General features: G+C 41.4%; 1 protein-coding gene across 1 annotated transcript in view; it reads right to left on the bottom strand.

Annotated features, from left to right (window-relative positions):
- Positions 1–9,763, bottom strand: part of SLC35F4 (solute carrier family 35 member F4) — a 203,607-nt gene extending 193,844 nt beyond the window's left edge. The window contains exon 1 of the mRNA XM_066341971.1: positions 9,562–9,763. Coding sequence (XP_066198068.1) covers positions 9,562–9,664 — 103 coding nt within the window. The 5' untranslated portion in view covers positions 9,665–9,763. The remainder of the gene's footprint in view (positions 1–9,561) is intronic.
- Between the last annotated feature and the right edge of the window lie 9,995 nt (positions 9,764–19,758).

Genomic DNA, 19,758 nt, shown 5'->3' with positions numbered 1-19,758 from the left:
ACTCCAGCAGGGAAGATTGTGCTCCAAATGGCTCCTACTTCATTCATTCTGGATCTTTCTTATGATTAAACATGGAAATAAACAAAAATATGAGAAAGACACCAAGATCACATGACCTTGGGCTTAGCAAAATGTCAGCAGCCAAAATCTACAGGATCTAGCACCGTTAGGCATCTTAGCTTCTCAAAGGATAAATAATTCTTAGTATATCTGGTTTTCAAAACCATAAAACCATTATTGACACCTTACTAGTACCATCTTAACATTAGCCCAAGACAAAATAGAGAAAATCACAAACTATAGAACAGTATAATTTCAATCCCCGTTTTAAAAAACCAGTGTTAAATGTCATCCTCAATAGTCTGAAGAAACTGGTATGTTGCCCTATCTGACCTAGAAAAAGAAACATTTCTTCCAAACTTGATGTAACCAGTAGCACGACAATAAAACTTAGTAAGCAATCTACAGTACTGGCCGGGGAATTTTTAAACAGAACTCCCTAGAGATTTATACGCTAAAGAGACATTTGGATTTTCTCAGTTAGTAGGAATGTAGTGTCTATAACTTCACTAAATATTATTTAGATACACTGAGGGCTGTCAGGATCAGAAGAAAGGGAAGATCAATCTTGAATGAAACCTATAATCTGATATGAAAAACTTTTTATGCAAAGCTCTGAACCAAACAGCTATTAAGTTGACTGTCCCATCTAGCCAATTGCTTTTTTTCTATGTAAATTTCCTCTTCCCCCACAGTCAATAGGTTACAGGAGAGAGCCTCTGGCAGCTATGATTGCTAACTTGACCTTGCCCAAAACCACCACAGTCAATAGATCAAGAGTGTGCACTTGGCACAAATTAAGCCAAGTCCCTTTCCTCAGGAATCCTGACTTAGAAGTGAGAGATTCTTGCTCTATCTTCCTGCTCTCTTGAATAAAGGACATCAAAACACGGGAACTGCTGGCAGATGCTATTTTCAACCATTTGCACAAGAAAATACAGAAAGTCAGCCTGCAGCAAGAGACAAGAATGGAGACCATGTGCCAGAAAAAGAGATGAGAGGCAGAGAAAGAGGGCTTCCCGTTTCCACCACAGCCCTCCAGGAACTTACTCAACCTTATCCTACTTTATCTTTATGCCTGCGCCTAAAACCCATGGGAGACCCCAGGATCCTTCCAGTGGCTTCCATGTTACTAAAGCCAGTTCAAGTGCAATCCTGTGACTAGAAACTAAACAGGCCCTCACTAACACTCCAGGTTTCTCTCTTGTATTTAGTGTCAAATAACTGAGAACTGGCTTTCCCAAAATTTTTAAGCCAAGATTTTTGAAAGGAGAATCTAATTTCAACCTCTCAAAGCAGATAAATGCAAAAACATAAGAAAGGCTTACCCTAAAATGTTAAGTGGAGAAGAAGCAGGGCACAGAATTATCTACATATCAGAACTGTGACTACACTATAGTTCACATTTGTCAATAAATCAAGAAGTGAAACCCTGTATGCTGTAGGAAGATTGGAAGGAAATTAACCAAAATACACATCAAAATTAACATTGTAAAAGCTACCATATTATCCAACATTAACAGCATCTAAAATAATATTCAGCATAAACATAACCCTTATATGTCATAGTTAAAAACACTGTTACAAAGACTTCTCAATACTACATACCCGTGGTAATTATAATTGTTTACAAAATACTACCTATCATATATATACAAAAAGCATAGAGCTTATTATCAGGATATAAACAGAATATGAACTTAGAGAAATGTTTGGTGCATTCATTTTACCACTAAGAAACACTTTTATAACTTACTCTAGTTAGGGTGCTTAAGAGTCATATTAATATTGTACCATGAAGACCAATAGTAACCACTTCAGGGGGGGAGGGCACATTTTATTTCTTATAATTCTAGTAACTTTATACTGCTCTGTATATTTTTAATTGCCTTCTCCCTCATTCTCGAACAGAAAATATTATGAAAAGAATAAGAAAGACACAAATGCGGAAGTTACAACCACAAAGGTAAAGTAATCATAAAATACCATTTGATGTATTCTCATTCTTTGAATAGGCACATCTGTTTAATTCATTCATGGCTAGTAATTTTTTTTTTGTTGTTTTCTTCCAAACACTACCATTATGTACTCTTTTTATTTTGTGTGAAAATAATTAACACTCCAATTTTTTAAGAGGCAACTATAATTACTCATTCACTAGAACAATAAACTTTATTGAGCCCTCAGAATGTACTAGTCACTTTTCTAAGAGGAAAATCAATAAACAGAGATAAGTCTTTACCCTCCCCTGCTCAGTGGGTGAGACAGCCTGGTGTAAACAGTCCCGAACATGTGTTAAATGCTAGAGCTTAGGTGAGTACACAGTATTACAGAAGCAGGAGGATCAGCCCAGCCTGGGCCAGCAAGGTAGTCTTACAGAGGGCAGTGCATTTAAATTCAGCCTTTCATGATACATAGGAGCTTTCCAAGGTGCGAGGAAGGAAACAGGAGAGGAAGACACTCCATCCGTAGGTGTAAAAAAAGGTTCTGAGAAGCAGAAAAGTAAGAGGACTATCATGGTATAAAAATAAGGAGCTGCTTACTGAGACTATGACCAGGTTTGTGGAGGCCATGTAGGCTGTGAAATTTAAAAAAAGAAAAATTGGACTAAAAAATCCAACAATTTAAGATGATTAAGGTGCTTAAATATTTAGAAGACTATTCGTATATTAAATTTAACTTATTATAAATATATAGACCAATGAGAGAAATGTTTGATATGAAATAAAAAATATTTGCATGTGTTTATACAGTTATAAAAAAAAAAGGCCAAAGGGTAGTGTTAACCAAAATATTAACACTAATCACCTCTGGGTGATGAAATTACACATAATTTTGTTTTAATCTCTCTTTGTGTCTCTGCCTTTCAGATTTTCTGCATTCAGCATGCATTACTTTGGCAATTAGGGGGGAAATTTGTACTAAAACAGAACAATGTAAGGTGGGCTCAGATTGTGGCATGTTAAGGAGTTCGTGCTTTATTACACAGAAAAAGGAAGATTTATTTCATGCAATTGATCAAGAAAATGAGGTAAGCAGATTTTCATTGAAGGGAATTAAATGTTAAGGTGTGCATACTGGATTAGAAGGATTTGAGGCTGGGCAAAAGATATGATGGCTAGAACTAAGGCAGTAAAAATAAGGATAGAAAGCCCATATTTGGAGTGGGATAGATAGAATGTTAAGTGTTATGAGGTATGGGGAGAGGGGAGAGTTTAAGGATAATGCCAGTTTCTGGGCAATTGGTTAGATACAGATATTAGAAATTAAAAAACATAATAAGTAGGAAAAAGTACATTTAAGGACAAGATGATGAATTTAGTTTTATGTGTGACATGCCTAGAGGACATCCAGGTAGGGAGTTTGAAATATGGATTCAGAAAGAGTGGATCTAGAAATACAGACACATAGAAGATGGCGAAGCCATGGGAATGAATGAACCACTCAGGGAAAACAAAAAGTAAAGACTAATAAAAGATCGCCGAGGCTAGAACTTTGGGAAATGCTAAGTCATTGTGGCAACTGGAGAATTCAGAGAACCAGAGGAGCCAGAAATGAGAGTTCCTTTTAGACATGGAATGGTCAGATATAGGATCAGGGTAAGGGGGAAATGTCTTGCCTTACGTTTGCAACTGCCAAGAGAAAACAACCACAGAACCTGGTCACTTATGGGGTATAGAAAAAGCAAAAGGTCAACATGGAACAAAGAGGCAACTGGCCACTATCAGAGATAGAAGGTGGAGTGAGCAGAGGCAACATATTATTCGAGTTTACTGAGTGAGCTTCTTTTGTACAGGGTGAGATGTTTCGAAGGCTGTCAACAGTGACCTACTGCATGGCTGTTTTGAGACAGTGACTCCTACCCTCTTTTTTACAAACAAGGAAACTAATTGATATCTACAAAGAGAAGTGTCCCAGGTGTCAGAGCCAGTTGCTGGCAGGTTAAAGACTAGAATCAATTTCTAAACCACTATGGTTTTAGTTCACTACCCATCAATATACTGCCTCCTATATAAACACAGAAAGAAGGCTCACCCCCAAAATACAAATAATGGAATACTAAAAATGGATTTAGCCTTTGACTTGAATTATGTAAATGACTTCATATAGTATATAACCCTCTTATGTTTTTTACCACCACCCCTTACCTTTCAGCTAACTTCCATTAGCCTTTGACCCCACAGACATTTCCAATCTATTGATCCTACCGTTTTTCACTCTCCCCAATCATCTAGATTTCCTCTCTCCTCAACTTACCAGCTTTAAATTCTACAGTCACCCCTGGACAGGTAGCTCAGTTGGTTAGAACATCATCCCTATATGCCAGCGTTGGGGTTTGATCTTCAGTCAGGGCACATACAAGAATCAACCAATGAATGCATAAATAATTGAAATAACAAATACACATTCTCTCTCTCTCTCTCTCTTCTCTCTCTCTCTCTTCCTCTCTTTCTAAAATTAATACATAAAAAATTTTAAATTAATTCTATGGTCAATCATTATAATAATACTTTTATTGAATACCTTCACAACTTTTTCCTGCTATTATTTTACTATATCCTTTGGATAATCTGCAACTCTAGTTAAATCTTTCTCTTCACTTGCTCCATGTCTCCACTGTGTCAAAGAATGCAACAACCATGTGCCTGGTTTCGCTTTAAATTTGTGACCAAGAACTCTAAATAGGCTTTTTAAAGCAACCAGGCAAGCTTACTATGCTTCCCCAATTCATGCACTCTTTCTATTTAACTATTCACAGTTTCTCTCTTCTCCAAACCTACCACCTCCTCCCAATCCTCACTCAGTGGATGACCTCTCTTCCTATTTGAAGAAAGCTAAAGCAACCAGAAGAAAACCTCAGCAGACTCCCACCATCTCAATTATCCATCTTCCAGAGCCTGCACCCACACACTCTGCCCTATATCCATGCTCCTATCTAAAGCAATGTTCCTTCTCATATGCACTAAATTTGATACCCTATCTCTCCAAAATCACTAATTTTTCTTTCTCTAGTGAAGCATTCTCATGTGCATGCAAGCATGCTGTTACTTCTCACATCTTAAAAAAAACCAAAAACTTAAACACAACTATTCTCATTTCTTCTGTTCCGCTTTGCATAAAAATCCTTGAAGAGTTGTCTATGCTCACATTTCCAATTCTTTCCTCTAATTCTCTCTAAACACATTCTAATCCATTTTATGCTACTTTACTTGATATTGTCAAGGTCACCAATGATACTCTGTTGCCATATTCATGGTCAGTTATCAGTCTTCATTTTACTTAACTTTTCAGCAGCACTGGACTCACCTAACCCCTTCCCTCTGAAGCTCTTCTCTGGCTTTTAAGGTATCACTGCTCCTGGTTTTCCTCCTACCTCCCAGAGAGCTCTTTCTAGCATCTTTTAATGGTTTCCCCTCTTCTCTTCAATCTCTCAACTTCTGAGTACTGAGAACCCCACAGTTCAGTCCTGGCTCCTCTTCTCTTTATTCATACATTCACTTCTTGGACATCTCATCAATCTTAGGCTTTAGATAACACCCAAATGCTGGAAAATCCCTACTTTATATCTTCAACTAGGCATCTCCAAGCTTATTTAACATCTCCAATTACATTTATTTTTTCCAAAATGTTATCCTTATCCCCTGACCCCCTAAACTTCTCTACCTTGAAGCTTTCCACACTTCAGCCACTGGCAACTCAAACTTGGTCCAATCAGAAAACGTTAGATCACTTTTTACTCCTCTCTTTCTTGCAGATGCTATATCCAACCCATCAAGAAACCCAATTGGCTTTAATTTCAAATACGTCCAGAATCTGACCACCTCTGGTGCTACCACTCTGATTCAAACCATCATCTTTCACACAGGTAACTACAATAATAACATACTAACTAGTCTCTCTGCTTCCATCCCTGCCCCAATAGAGCAGTCAAATTGATCCTGTTGAAAGGTAAGTCAAATCACACCACTCCTCTGTCAAAACCCTGCAAAGACTCCTCACTTCATTCAGAGTACAACCCAAACGACTTACAATGGCATAAGACTCGACTTTATCTGAGCCCTTGTATCTACTATGAGCTCATCTCCAACCACTTTCTCAACTGTTTACGTATTTCATCCCTGCAGGCCTCCTTGCACTCTTTCTAGCATGCCAAGTATACTTCGCTTCGGAGCTTTGCACTGGCTGGTCCCTCTGCCTGAAATGTCATCCTGGATGCCCTTGTGGCTAACCCTCTCACAGCCTTCAGGTCTTTGCTCAGTTATGACCTCCTCAGTGAGGATCTATCTTACCACCTTATTTAAAATTGCCACAATCACTACCTGCCTCAGAAATTTTTTAGCCTTTGTAATTTTTTTACCCTGTTGTAATTTTTAAAAGCAGCTACTGCCCTGGCCGGTTGGCTCAGTGGTAGAGCGTCGGCCTGGTGTGCAGAAGTCCCCGGTTCGATTCCCGGCCAGGGCACACAGGAGAAGCACCCATCTGCTTCTCCACCCCTCCCCCTCTCCTTCCTCTCTGTCTCTCTTTTCCCCTCCAGCAGCCGAGGCTCCATTGGAGCAAAGATGGCCCGGGCACTGGGAATGGCTCCTTGGCCTCTGCCCCAGGCGCTAGAGTGGCTCTGGTCGCAACAGAGCGATGCCCCGGAGGGGCAGAGCGTCGCCCCCTGGTGGGCATGCAGGAGTCTATCTCTCCCCATTTCCAGCTTCAGAAAAATAAATAAATAAATAAATTTTAAAAAGCAGCTACTGCCTTGAAATATACTAGCATAATTTATTTTTTTTATTATTTATCTGTCTCCTCCCACTAGAAGTTAAGCTCCAAAAAAGAAACTTCTTTTATCTGTATTGTTCACTGATATATTTCTGGCACATAGGAGGTGCTCAATTAACACCTGTTGAATGAATAGATCTATTTCCCCTAGCAGACCATAAGTAACTCCAGGCTAGACAAATGCTTTAATTATCTCTGTACCATATATATGTATCAGAATAAAATATATGTATTTATATCAGCCTGACTACTAGAATTTGTTCTGGACAAGGTACTCATTTTCCTGAGTGGCAGGGGTGGCATCAGAGTGCACTAACACAAGACTGATCATTGGTGCATACCCTCAGGTGAGTCCCCACTTACCTTTAAAAAGGTAAACAGCTTAAATATCAAGAGATCATCCCATCCTTAACGCCTCATACCATGAGCAATCGGAAAACAGGAAAGTCACCTTGCCTTTACATATTATATAGTCCCTACCTCAGTGTTTTCATAAATATATTCCTGTAGACTTCTCCCAAGCTGTTGCTCATTTCATGTAACAGCTAGATCAATTGACCATATTGTACTGGTTTACTTCAATGTGTTTATTTGTTTAATTACTAGTTGAAGCCTTCATTAAGGGCAGGATTATTTCCTGGTGCTTTGCTGCCTGTCCCTCTTCCAGCTCTCCTCTCCTAGTCTTTCACTGTGCAAAATGGCAATCTCTCCCTACCTCTTAAAGCACAAGAACCCAGAAAGTTACTTGACTATCAAGTAATTCTCTGTCCTTGCGAGTTTGTCTGCCTTCCCTGTTTGAACTCTGTGGTCTGAAGTTAGGTAAGTGCCTCCACAATAGCTATGCCAAATGCATCTTTATCCCTTTTAGCTTCCGTTACTGTCTTGGCCAATGTTCGTCCCTCCTTTTGTCTTGTTACTGTATGGCAAATGAAACGTGCACCTATGTCAGCAAGTAAGAAAAGATAATATAAACATCTTTATTTAAAATGCCACTTTTCCAGTGTTCTTTTGGGTTTGTTCTTTATTAACCAAAGTTCCATTGTTATAAAAATATACTATCCTGAGCCTTGTAATTTTACAAACAGCTTCCACATTCTCTTAGGAAACAAAGTTTCTGATTAAAATATTCCTAGGTGAAATCCATGGAATCCTCACATGTATGCTAAGTGCTTTCACTTAAGTGTCTAAGGTTAACAAAGAAACCCTTTACCAATATCGGAGGGAAAAGAGAGCTTTTGAGTCTGTAGTACGAAGTCTTCAAATCTTGTTCCACAGTATGTTACTTTCTTTCCAGAAGACTCTAACACTATATAATTACTTTTGTATAAAAAATGAATAATAAAAGCCTTTAATCTTAAAAACAGCTAGACAGAAACCATACAAATTCGATAGGCCTTAACTGAAGCCACATGAAATATTAAACTAGAAAATATCTATGTAAAGACAGTCCAGGGAAGAAAGCTCTCTAATTATTATTCAATAGAGATGAAGCATTGTGGGGGAGAGAGTTACACGAGAAAAAAAAAAAAGTGTTTTCTGGTTATGTGTCAGTGTTTGTCTGCTTCAGAGAAACTGTAACGTTGATTGCACCCCCAAATGTCACAGAAAAAAATACCAGTCAGAAATGCTTCTAGGAGCTTCCAAACCTCTGGTTAAAAATAACAGCAAAAACATCAATTAAGCTCCATCCATTGCGACAGAAATGTATTGATATAGATACGTGAAACCCTACCGGAGTGAGAATTAAACTGCAACTTACTTCCCCAATAGAGAAAAAAAAAAAACAACAAGCTCCACTTTGGCCGCTTGACAGAACGAACCCCAGTAAATAGAGACAGGGGTGTCGTGTGTTGGGGGAGAGGACCAGAGTAAAGAGCGCCCCATCGCCCTCCTCTCAAAACTGCTCCGGAACCGTGAACGCAAACGCGCCACAGGATTTCGCTTGGCCAGAAGAAAGAGGGTACGGAACAGAACAGCCTGCTGGGGCTCAGAGGAAGCCGCGACGTGCAGCGGTAGCGCGAGCGGGTGGCCTTGTCGCGCCTCCTCCACCATCAGCCCGCCCCTCGTCGTGTGCCTGGGGCTCTGGCTCGGAGCTCCAAGCTGAGTCTGGGGCTCAGGACTCAGGACTCGGGACTCGGGACTCGGAGACCTAAGCAGGTTCTTTCTATGCCCGGGTTAGAGAACCTCCCAAAGACCTTTTTAACAGGAGTAATTCCCGCTTTGGCAACATCTCCGCAGCCCGGAGGGAGCAGGCGGACCCCAGCGGACACCCGGACCCGAGTCTGGACGCCCCCGCTGGCCCCACCCCGGGACTTAGCCAGCCTGTGTCGCCAGCGCCCCGCCCGCAGCCTGGCACCCAGTAGGGGCTTTCGGGGAGTGCAGCCCCACGGGCTGACTTTCCAATAAGTAAACAGCCATGGTAGCCTCCTCCGTTCGTAGATGAGCCAGGGCGCGCAGGCTGACGGCCGTCTACAGCGCTCACCGGATGCCCTCTGCGCCTCCGCTCCGAAGGCTGCGACTGTTTCCAAACTCCTCGGAGCAAGCGGCCGGGGCCCCGTTCCTCTCTCACGGTTCAGCACCGAGGACAGCGCACGCACTTTTCGCCCTATGTCCCCACCGCTAGAACCGTGGCGTTGGCGGCAGTGGCAAAGGCTGCAGGTGTCCGGACCGCGCTCCCTCCCGCATCCCACCCCTCTCCGGCGCCTCAAACAGGGTAGCCCCGCGACGTCTTACTTTTCTGGCTGGAATAACCCGGGTAATAGCCATAGTAGCCGGTGATTCGCAAGATCCGGTCCTCGATGGTGGCCACCCCGTTGGGGGTCGCCTTGACATCCATGGAGAGTGCCGGGCGGCGACCCCGGGCGCGGCGGGGCGGAGAGCGCAACGCGGAGCCCGGGAGCTGGTGCAGGTGCCGCCGCCGCCGCCTCCGGTGCTGATGCAGCTCGTGCTCCCGCGCCCGGGCTCTGACTCCACCGCCCCGCGCAGCACCGGCTCCGCATCACAGCGGCGGCGGCGGCGGCGGCGGCGGAGCGGCCCCCACTCGAGCCGGCCTCTCCGTCAGCCTGGCAGCTCTCCCGCCCGCCACCCGGCGCACTGCTGTCCGAACAGCGCCCCCTCACCTCCGACGCCCACCGCGGCCGCCGCGGCGGGTTTGGGCGCCCCACCTGGCCGCCGACTCTCATCATTAACCCTTTTGCACCCCTTCTCCGAAGAGTAGACATCCCCCACCCACTTGGACCGAAGGGACGCTTGGTCCGGGGGCGTGGGAGAAGAGAAAATGAGGCGGGGGCAGGGCCTCAGGGAGGAGGGGTGGGGGCGGGGGCGGGGGAGAGAGAGCCCAGAGGAACTAAGGGCTGTTAATGAGAGATGTGCACACTGTCGTTCGGGGAGATGACCCCTCGGGGGCGCCCCCAGGACTTGGTTTACGTTTGGGGTCCTGGAGTCGACTGATGTGCAAGCGCCCCCAGGCGTTAATCAGTTCTCGCAACTTGCCTAGAACACAGAGTCTTTTTTTAAGAAATGAAAGGAAAAAAATGAGGCCCCAGCAGGTGGTACATGGAGTGATTATCCGGGTAATAATGGACGCAAAGACTTCAGCGATCAAGCCACCAAGCCTGACAGTCCAGGTCAGGCCCTCCATCCTCCCAACGAAAACATCAAACGCTTGGGAGAGCAGCTGCGCACAGCATGTTTGTGTTGCCGTTCCAAATGCCCTGAGGAGAAATGATTTTCTTCTTCATTGTCAAACGCATCAGGGGGAAGCCCTTCAAACTGTGATTATCTAAGCCGGTGAAACCTCTAACTACAGTCTGAAGACTTTCCACCTGAGTCTAGAACGTCCTTGAGGCTGTGTTAAAAGTACACACCACCCCCCACCACCCCCCCCGTGTGACTGCTTTGGCGAGAGACCCACAGGACTAGGCATTGAGCGCTAGGATGACTCCTGTATTCATACTTTGTAGTCACAGCCTTTTGAAAAGTAATTTTCAAAGTTTCATCTCAGAAGTTCAAAGGTGTGTGAGGGCATGGGGTGGGTTGTCAGCTCATCAGCCTAGAAATCATTATGTCCTCCTTCTATCCAGAGCCAGTTTAAGACATCCCTGCCAGATTTCAACATTTCTAAAGTTTAGCAGAGGGAAAAATTAAAAACAAAAAAACAAAAAAACAAACACGTGGACTTCAGTGCCCCCTCCCAAACCTTCAGTGACTCTGTCACACCATTCTGCCTTCAAGCATTTTTCCACAGTGTATAGGTCCTTCAGAAGGAAGAAATAAGCGAACTTTAAAAAAATAGGTCTAAGTATATTAGAATGCAGTATTAACTTTAACAGAGTGTTGAGGGTTTTCATCTAGGCACAAAGCCTAGCACAGGATCTTGAAAGTGGGGTGAATCTGAGATGATAGTGCCTGGTAGAAAGTTCATAAAGAAACCAATTTTCTCTCACACCTGCTTTCTGGGCTAGGAAAGATGGAAGGGTGGGAGAAAGCAAAAGGTCAAAATGAAATGAAAGGAAAAAGCTACTCTGTAGAGTGGTGGGAAGCTGAACATTTAAAGCAAAAATGAGAAGATAATGCCTATACATTTCCACTGTCCTCCCCACCTGAAGCAATTTTCAGCAAACTTTATTGTTTTTCTTTCTTTGGCAAACCTTATGTAAAATGTATTCATTGCATATGGTAAAATGGCTTGATTCTACTAATGTAAGATGTCCCTTTTATTTAGTTTCTATAAAACAAATTTGCCTATATTACATCTAATGTGATTAATAACATAATAATCAGTAGTCATATTAATATAAAAATTCAATAAGAGAAATTTTAAAAACTCAACAGGAATGTGAATATGCACAGATTTTAAAGACAAGTGGTTTCGTGTTATTAATGCTTATAACAGCTTACTATAATTAATGTATCTAAATTCTAAATTATACTTATTGGGTAAGTTGTTGTCTTCTTGTTAGTTTCGCTTTGCTTTCAGAAATTTCCAGAGAGGTAGGTGGAAATGTATTTAACTGGATCTCATTCACACAAATAGCAAATTCAACATATGTTTAAGTACTGTAAATATTATACCCACAAGAGTCTATGTTTCTAAAAGAAATTATAAAAATTCACAGACCAAACCAGAAATTAATTTTAAAATGTCAAAGCACTTACAAATGTCTTAGTAATCATCTATAATAGTGTGACTAAAACAGTAGGTTCAAGCAGATGCTATAATCTAGGACAAACTTTTTATTTTTATTTTTAGCAAGAAAGAGAGAGGGGGAGACAGACAGGAAGAGAAAGAGATGAGAAGCATCAACTTGTGGCACCTTCGTTGTTCATTGATTGCTTTCTTATATGTGCCTTGACCAGGGGGCTCCAGATGAGCCAGTGAGCCCTTGTTCAAACCAGCAACCTTGGGCTCAAGCCAGTGACCATGGGGTCATGTCTATGATTTCACGCTCAAGCCAGAGACCCCACACTCAAGCTGGTGAGCCTGCACTCAAGCCAGATGAGCCTGTGCTCAAGCCAGCGACCTTGGGGTTTTAAACCTGGGTCCTCAGCGTCCCAGGTCAGCGTTCTGTCCACTGCGCCACTGCCTGGTCAGACTAGGACAAAGTGTCTTTTAAAATGAAATAGAAACTTTACAATTATACTTTGTAAAGTAAATTTCTGCTATTGATAACCACTCTTTAGTACATCTATCTGGTAGTAGTTCAATTCTCATTTTAGACTTCACTGAAAATTATAGAAATTTTTTGAGGAGACAATATTTTAAAACACTTTTATATGCTTGCTTGCTCAGTCTACCAATTTCAACAAATACAAAAAGTTCAATTTACAAAATGTAAATTATCACTGTGTCTCAAATCTATTCTGAAAAAATGAGGAAAGATATAATTAAACAAGTGAAGATTGAAGGTAGTTATTTGATTAACAAAATGGTTCCTCATAGTAGTCAGATTCACAGAGCCAATTTCCCTAGTAAGTCTAACAGTAAATCAATTTTCCAAGAAATCATAATTTGACTTACAAAAATTTCATTTGTATGCAACTTTACAGAAATATTTCTAAAGCATTAAACACAAGGCATCTGACCATGAGTCCAAGAGTGTTTTGATATCTGGACCATATTTATTTTGATAATCTGTTCTAATGAGATTAGGTATTTATACTAGTTGAGTATACAGAATTTAGCTATTTGTGTTGTAAAAAAAATGTCAAATCCTTTGTAAGACAGTTCATGTGATAGTCACTTACAGTCTATGTGTGAGATGCTAAAATAACTATACCAATTAATAACATTAGAAAATAAATATGACCATTGGGTATAAATTCTACTCAAAGATATATAGTCTTTCATAAAATAATTTTAATATATCACATCAGCCTTTAGACTTTGGAAGAGTGAGTAAAATAAGATCCATGCAATCTAACCTTCCTTACTTTGATTAGCATCTAGGGGTAAGAAAATCCTGGTATTAGGTTTTTTTGCATGGCAGGAACAAGTCACTTTTCAATCCCCTATTGAGAGTTACCAATGAAAGATGCTGAAAGAAGAGAATCTGATCATGTTTTTCTCTGGGCAGCTAATATAGTGTACCTTCTTCCTTGAGCTAAGAGTAACTTGGCTGCTTGGAGAGTCATGAGTGTTTAAGCTTTAACACTGAAGGGCCAGTTTGCCTTGTACAATCATCAGTGCTATTTGCAAAGAGTCAACCCCATGTAGTGTGCACAGTTTGTGTTTAAAAGCCAACCAGGTGATAAGCACTGGCATCTTGGAAGAAAAAAAAAGTGATCTTCATATACCATTTTCAAGAAAGCTATTTTGAGTATTTAACCACCAAGCAATCAGCATTTGGGATGCTGACACTGCCTTTTGATTCCAATCTTAGGCAGTGGAAGGTGTTGTTATTAATGTACTTTTCAGCTCATGGCAGGACTGGAAAGGTTTGGAAGCCCAGCACTTAGTATCTAAGACGTCAGGGCAGAATCTCCTCCCCATTGACCTCAGGTGTCAGGCTTCAGGAGAGTGCTGTGTCTCCGGCCCAACTCTGGAAATGCATTGGGCTTCTTCCAAGAAAGTCTTAATTTCAACAAACACACTTAAATTCTAAAATTGGTCTATGACCTCTGTCTCTCTCTTTCTCTCTCTCTCTTCATTCCTGCCTGCCTCCCTCTCTAACGCCCTTCCTCTCTTTTCCTCTCCTCCTCCCACTCCCTCAGTCACATAACACAGTGGCTTAGATCATAAACTTGAGAGCCAGTCTTCCTGGGGTCAAATCTCATCATTTTCCAGTTGTGAGACTTTGGATAAATCTCTTGAACTTTCTATGAATGTTTTCTCATCTGTAAAATAAGAATATTGTAGATATTATACCTACCTCATAAAGCGATTGTGAAGATTAAATTAATTTATATTCAGCCTGACCAGGCAGTGGTGCAGTGGTTAGAGAGCTGGACTGGGACACAGAGGACCCTGGTTTGAGACCCCAAGGTCACTGGCATGAGCTTGAGCTCATCCAGCTTGAGCACAGGTATTTGGCTTGAGCATAGGATCATTGACAAAACCCCATGGTCACTGGCTTGAGCAAGGGGTCACTCACTCTACTGTAGCACCTCCCCATCAAGGCACATATGAGAAAGCAATCAATGAACAACTAAAATGCTGCAATGAAGAATGCTTCTCATCTCTCTCCCTTCCTGTCTGTATGTCCCTATCTCTCTCTCTCTCTCTCTGTCATATACAAAAAATTAATTTATATTCATAGAGAGTTTATAACCCTTGTTGACATATAATAAGCATTGTAAATGCTACCTATTAATATTATTTTGTTTTATGCATGCATAGAATTCTCTGAGCTTCAGTTTTCTCCTCTATAAAATGGGCTCATCCTCTCTGCTTAACCCTTTGAGTAGTGAGTGAGTTCTTTCCATGCTTGCTGACCCCCAAGCATGAGCTCATCCTCTCTTCTTGCTGGGATGGTTAGGTAAGATAACATATGAAAATATCTTATCAAGGCTTGGCACATAGTATGTGCACAATAAGTACTAATTTTCTTCACCCACTCCACCCATGCCCTGACCATTATTTAATACTGAAGTTAATTCACATTAATACTTTATTCACATTACTAGAAATCTCTCTGTAGTAATTGCTTTCACAAGCCTTCTTTAATCTTTCAACCATAGCAATACTCACGTGAGGCAGATCTGGGAATCACACTGGCAGACCGATGGAGCAGGTGAGCTGCAGAATTTAGGTGCTTTGTGGAAAGAGAAGCAGCTTAGGGTCAGTGTTCTTCCTATCCTTTGAGAAGACCTGAGGACATAGAGAGTTTGTTTTAAACTGAGAATGGGACAAAGGCTTATAGTCTCTGGGCATGATAAAGAGGTGGATCCTGCTTGATGACAGTGTTCCAGGGAAGTGGAGTCCCCAAGATGATCACAGTGTGGTGCCCTGAGGGAGAATGAGCCACTAGCCCTGGGCTTTCCAACCTCAGCAGAGTGCTGGTGCCTCCATGGTTGGCGCAGAGGCAGCAGAGCCACCAGCCTCAGAGGCATAGAATGTGGGCCTGACTAGTGCACATCTCAGCAGTGACCAGAAACTTAAAGATCAGAGGGTCTCCCTGATGCTTGAGTTGAACCGAAGATCTCCCCTGACTGTACAACCTTGCAGCAAGTAAGTCCCAATAATACTGAAATTGAATTTTGTCCTATTCCTGTGAGGGATGGGGACTCAGAGAAAAATTTACAGTACTATAAAGCTAATACAGACTTTTGTAACCTTTTTGAACAGCTGTGTTGGTAGTTAGTTATACATTCAAACTGGCTGTATGTTCATTTTGCAAATAAGACTTTCTGTAATTTAAAGATCTATATAAATATGCCATGCACGCACAACCTCAAACCTACTGCATACGATCATAGTAGGCTTCTGTAACATTACCTGTTATAAATGCCAAACCTGCTGTGGCAATCATCTGTATTAATGCTTCTCCCCCAGTTTAGGCAGACCACAGGATGGCGCTTCCCGCCCCCTTGTGGTTATATGAGGGCAATGTGACTGATTCTAGTCCTGAAGGAGAGACAATTATCCTTTCCTGGCCAGAGCTAATACATGCCACTGGGAATTCTCTCTTACCTTCTGGCTTGATGATCATCGACATTCAAGATGACTTTGACACATAAAAAGTAAAGTTACTAAAGAATTAAAATAAAAAGTTGGGTTAGAATTTCTTTCATACACACTACATTTAATTTTCAAATCTTATTCTCTTTATCCTTTGTTTTCCAAGGAGGTACTACTAATATTTAACAATCAGCAGTTCCCAAAGCAATTTATCAATAAACAACACTGAAGACAAAATAAATTATTGGCAAGAAACATTATGAGTGGTATAAAAAAGTCAAAGGACAGAAAATTTTAAACACATCAATAAGACGGAGAGCCCAGAATATATATTCAAAACATTTGCTTCTTGTATAATTATTGCCAAAAGCAATCTCAAGAATGACTTTGCCTTTAGCTTCAAGAACTATTAATTTGTAAGAAATATGTTCACAAGATTTTCTTTCATCATTATTTTCAGTGTCAGTGATACCCTTTAATAAAACTCACTCTTCAAATACCGTGAGATAATGCAGACCATCACTACTGAAGTGGATATTTGTCTTATATTTGTCTTTTTTTTTTTTTTTTTGGCTCCCAGATGATTTAGAGAAGGCTTCCAACTTACCAAAAAGAGTACATCTCTCAAGAGAGAAGCTAAAAGGTTGTCTCAAATACCTTTGATGCTTTAATTTACTTCGTCTAGTTTCACCTTTGCAGTGGACAATTCTTCATAGTTTCCCACTGACTTCAAATGGACCACCTCACCTCCTGCCAATGTCACACACCCCCAGCCTCCTGTCCCAAGGCTTCCCTGCTGATGCTGAGCCACGAAAGTGCATCTCATCTAGTTGGATCAAGCATGTGCAACCTGAACGTGCAAGGGACTAAAGTAATGCGGGAAAACATGATAATGGGAGAACAGAGCTGGGGTACAAACTCGTCTCCATTTTATTCTGAACAGACTACCCTGAAAAGCTGTCACGTATGCACCCTCTCCCCCACAAGACAGAGCAATTGGTCAGATCAGTCCACTTTGATGCAAAAGGGTAGTCAGCTCAGTAACATGCCTTTGCATTGCTAAGAAAAAGATTAAGATATTCAAAATTCAAAAAGTGATTGTTAGACTAATGGGATTATGAATAACCTTTCATTTTATAAACTTTCTGAAATATGGCTTTACTAATCTTAATAAGAATACACACACACACACACACACACACACACACACACACACACACACACACCTCACACCCTAAAACCTATGCTAGCTCTTTGTTCTCCAGTGTGGCCAGGTTTTTATGTGCAATGTGTTGGAAAGAGCTGCCTACCTGCACATTAATCTCTTTCATGATTACAATTATCTCCTTTCCAGTGAGTGTGATGAAGTCTGACTAAAGGTCTCTAATTCTTCTGGCTCTCTCTGTTAGCATAAATAATAAAACAAAATTCCATGACAACGAATACATAAGTGTTTTGTAACATCTCAAAGTAGTCCTAAAATTTTCAAATTCTTAAGCTAATAAAGTACTCTAGGTCCACAGTTATCTGGGCATAAGTAGCACTTGGCTTGATATAGTGGAACTAAGTGATAAGATCATCCATGCTTGGATAGTTGTCACAAGGCTGTTGGAGGAAATCATCAAGAAGATGTGACCACTGGTGGACCTGAGTGCTGACCCTGGGTAATCAGAAGTTCCTGTGTTTGGAATGTCAGATCTGCCCACCATTCCAACAGCTGGACCCATTTTCAAGAACACAGTCTTGAAAGAGCAAAGTGTTGTTGAGACCATCTGGATGGTAACCGTGACTGAGCCAGGTTAAGGCCTCTCCATATAAAGGTTTAAGATTCTGACGGGCAGGTGCCAAGATCCACTCACCTGAGGTCACCCAAATCAAGCCTTGTAAAAAAGTTCCCTTGCTTATTAAACCTGCCACCTACCAATCTGGGGTTCTCTGCCTCTTTCTTCAGTTTCTTCTTACCTTCCATGTAAGGAGGGCAGTTTGCTAACCAACAAATTCTTCTCATCCTTCAGTTATTTCTAAAGGGAATTCTCCCCTGGGAAGCCTTCTCTGAGCACCCTCCCCTTTCTAGAGGGGCTAGGTATTTAGCCCAACAGAGTTCTTTCCATACCATATGGTCTTTTCCACACTATATACTTAAGTTCTTCACTGGCAGGGACTGCATTTTGTTCACCACCATGTGACCAATGCTTACCAGAGTGCCTGGTGCACACCAGGCAATCAAAGTATGTAAAAGGCTGAAAGGATCATGGTAATAAATAAAGCCTTTCATCAGGATCTGGGGCCAATTTTTTTTGAAGAAGGAGTGAAGCACAGGCACTCACTCAGGATAGGTTGGCTTGTCTCTGGAACAGAAAGGTAATAACTTACCCAGTGCAAACTGGGAAACTGAGGCAAGAGAGCTTAAGTCAATGGTTCAAAGGTCTCTCCATGAGTTGGTGACAACCCTTCCCTTTCTCAGTACATCATCCTTTCCCTAACACTGTACAATGCCACCTTCTCTTGCATGGCTTTCTGACTGCTCCTTACAACAATCAGATCAAATCTATCCAATGTCTCCATTCCTCCCCTCACCCTTCTCAATCAGATCATGTACTTTTCTTCTTCTTCTTCTTCTTCTTCTTCTTCTTCTTCTTCTTCTTCTTCTTCTTCTTCTTCTTCTTCTTCTTCTTCTTTCTATCTTCCCCTAGCTGAACCCTGGGCTCAGCAGACAGAAGGGATGCCCATCAAGGACTTTGTTAAATTAAATTGAAACCCAAAGAGATGTCTGTTTTCTGGAGATTATATGACTTATATTTCTGGTATAATCGGGACCTGGTTACTTGCCCGATTTGATATCCAGTTGAGTTGAGACATTATCCTTCATCTTTTGGGTAGTGAGGTTGAAAATAAATAAACAAATGGCATGTATTCTCTTTAGCTATGAGTAAATAAATAAAATTACATATTTTCATATTATATGGTTGATATTTTTAAAATACACTGCCATAAATAACATGGGTACATTTTGACAAATCTTTTGGGACAATTAGGAAGTTTGAATCTCCTCCTTGATGTGTAATCTTCCATGATAATGTTCAGGAGACATGTTTACTTGTTTCTTTACTGATTAAGTTAAAAAAAATCAACTGATTATACAGAAGGTGGTGAGTGCATGTTACTCTTCTTCCTCTTCCTTTAACTCCCTTCCTTTCTTTATTCTACTCTGCTCTTCAGCCCACTAGCATCTGCATACAACTGCAGTAACATCAACATTGTTCCCCTACTATCTACCTTAAAATAATAACCATCCCTTACTTTTCATGACCTACTGCTCAGTTGTGTGGTTCTACTGCTCTATCTAGGCTTGGCTGACCTTGGAGGTGCTTACTTATACATCTGTGGACAGCAGACAGATCATTTGGGTACTGAATGGTCTAAGATGGTCTCTTTCACATATTTAGTGCATGAGCAGACAAGGATGACTGGGCCACATATCTCATCATCCAGCAGACTGACCCAGACTTGATCAAAACAGCCATAAAGTCCTAAGAGTGGGAGTCAAGTTTGCAAGGTCTCTTGAGTTTCAGACTCAAACCTGGCACTATATTGCTTCTGCCATACTTTCCTTGGCCAAGCAAGGTACAAGACCAGCCCAGATTCAAGGATTCAAAGGGTGGAAAAACAGATTCTGCCTCTTGAAGGGGTTGCTGCGAAACACAGTTGCGATTTCTGAATTCTACCACATCCACCAAAGTAAACCAATTCCGGTGTTGTAAAGCAGATTTATCAGGGACTAGATGGGAATGTCCTTTCTGTAGATTGTATCC

Source organism: Saccopteryx leptura, chromosome 6 (genome assembly GCF_036850995.1).
Source record: "Saccopteryx leptura isolate mSacLep1 chromosome 6, mSacLep1_pri_phased_curated, whole genome shotgun sequence".
NCBI lineage: Eukaryota > Metazoa > Chordata > Mammalia > Chiroptera > Emballonuridae > Saccopteryx > Saccopteryx leptura.
Note: the sequence above shows the minus strand (reverse complement) of the source record. Positions and strands in the feature narration are given on the sequence as shown.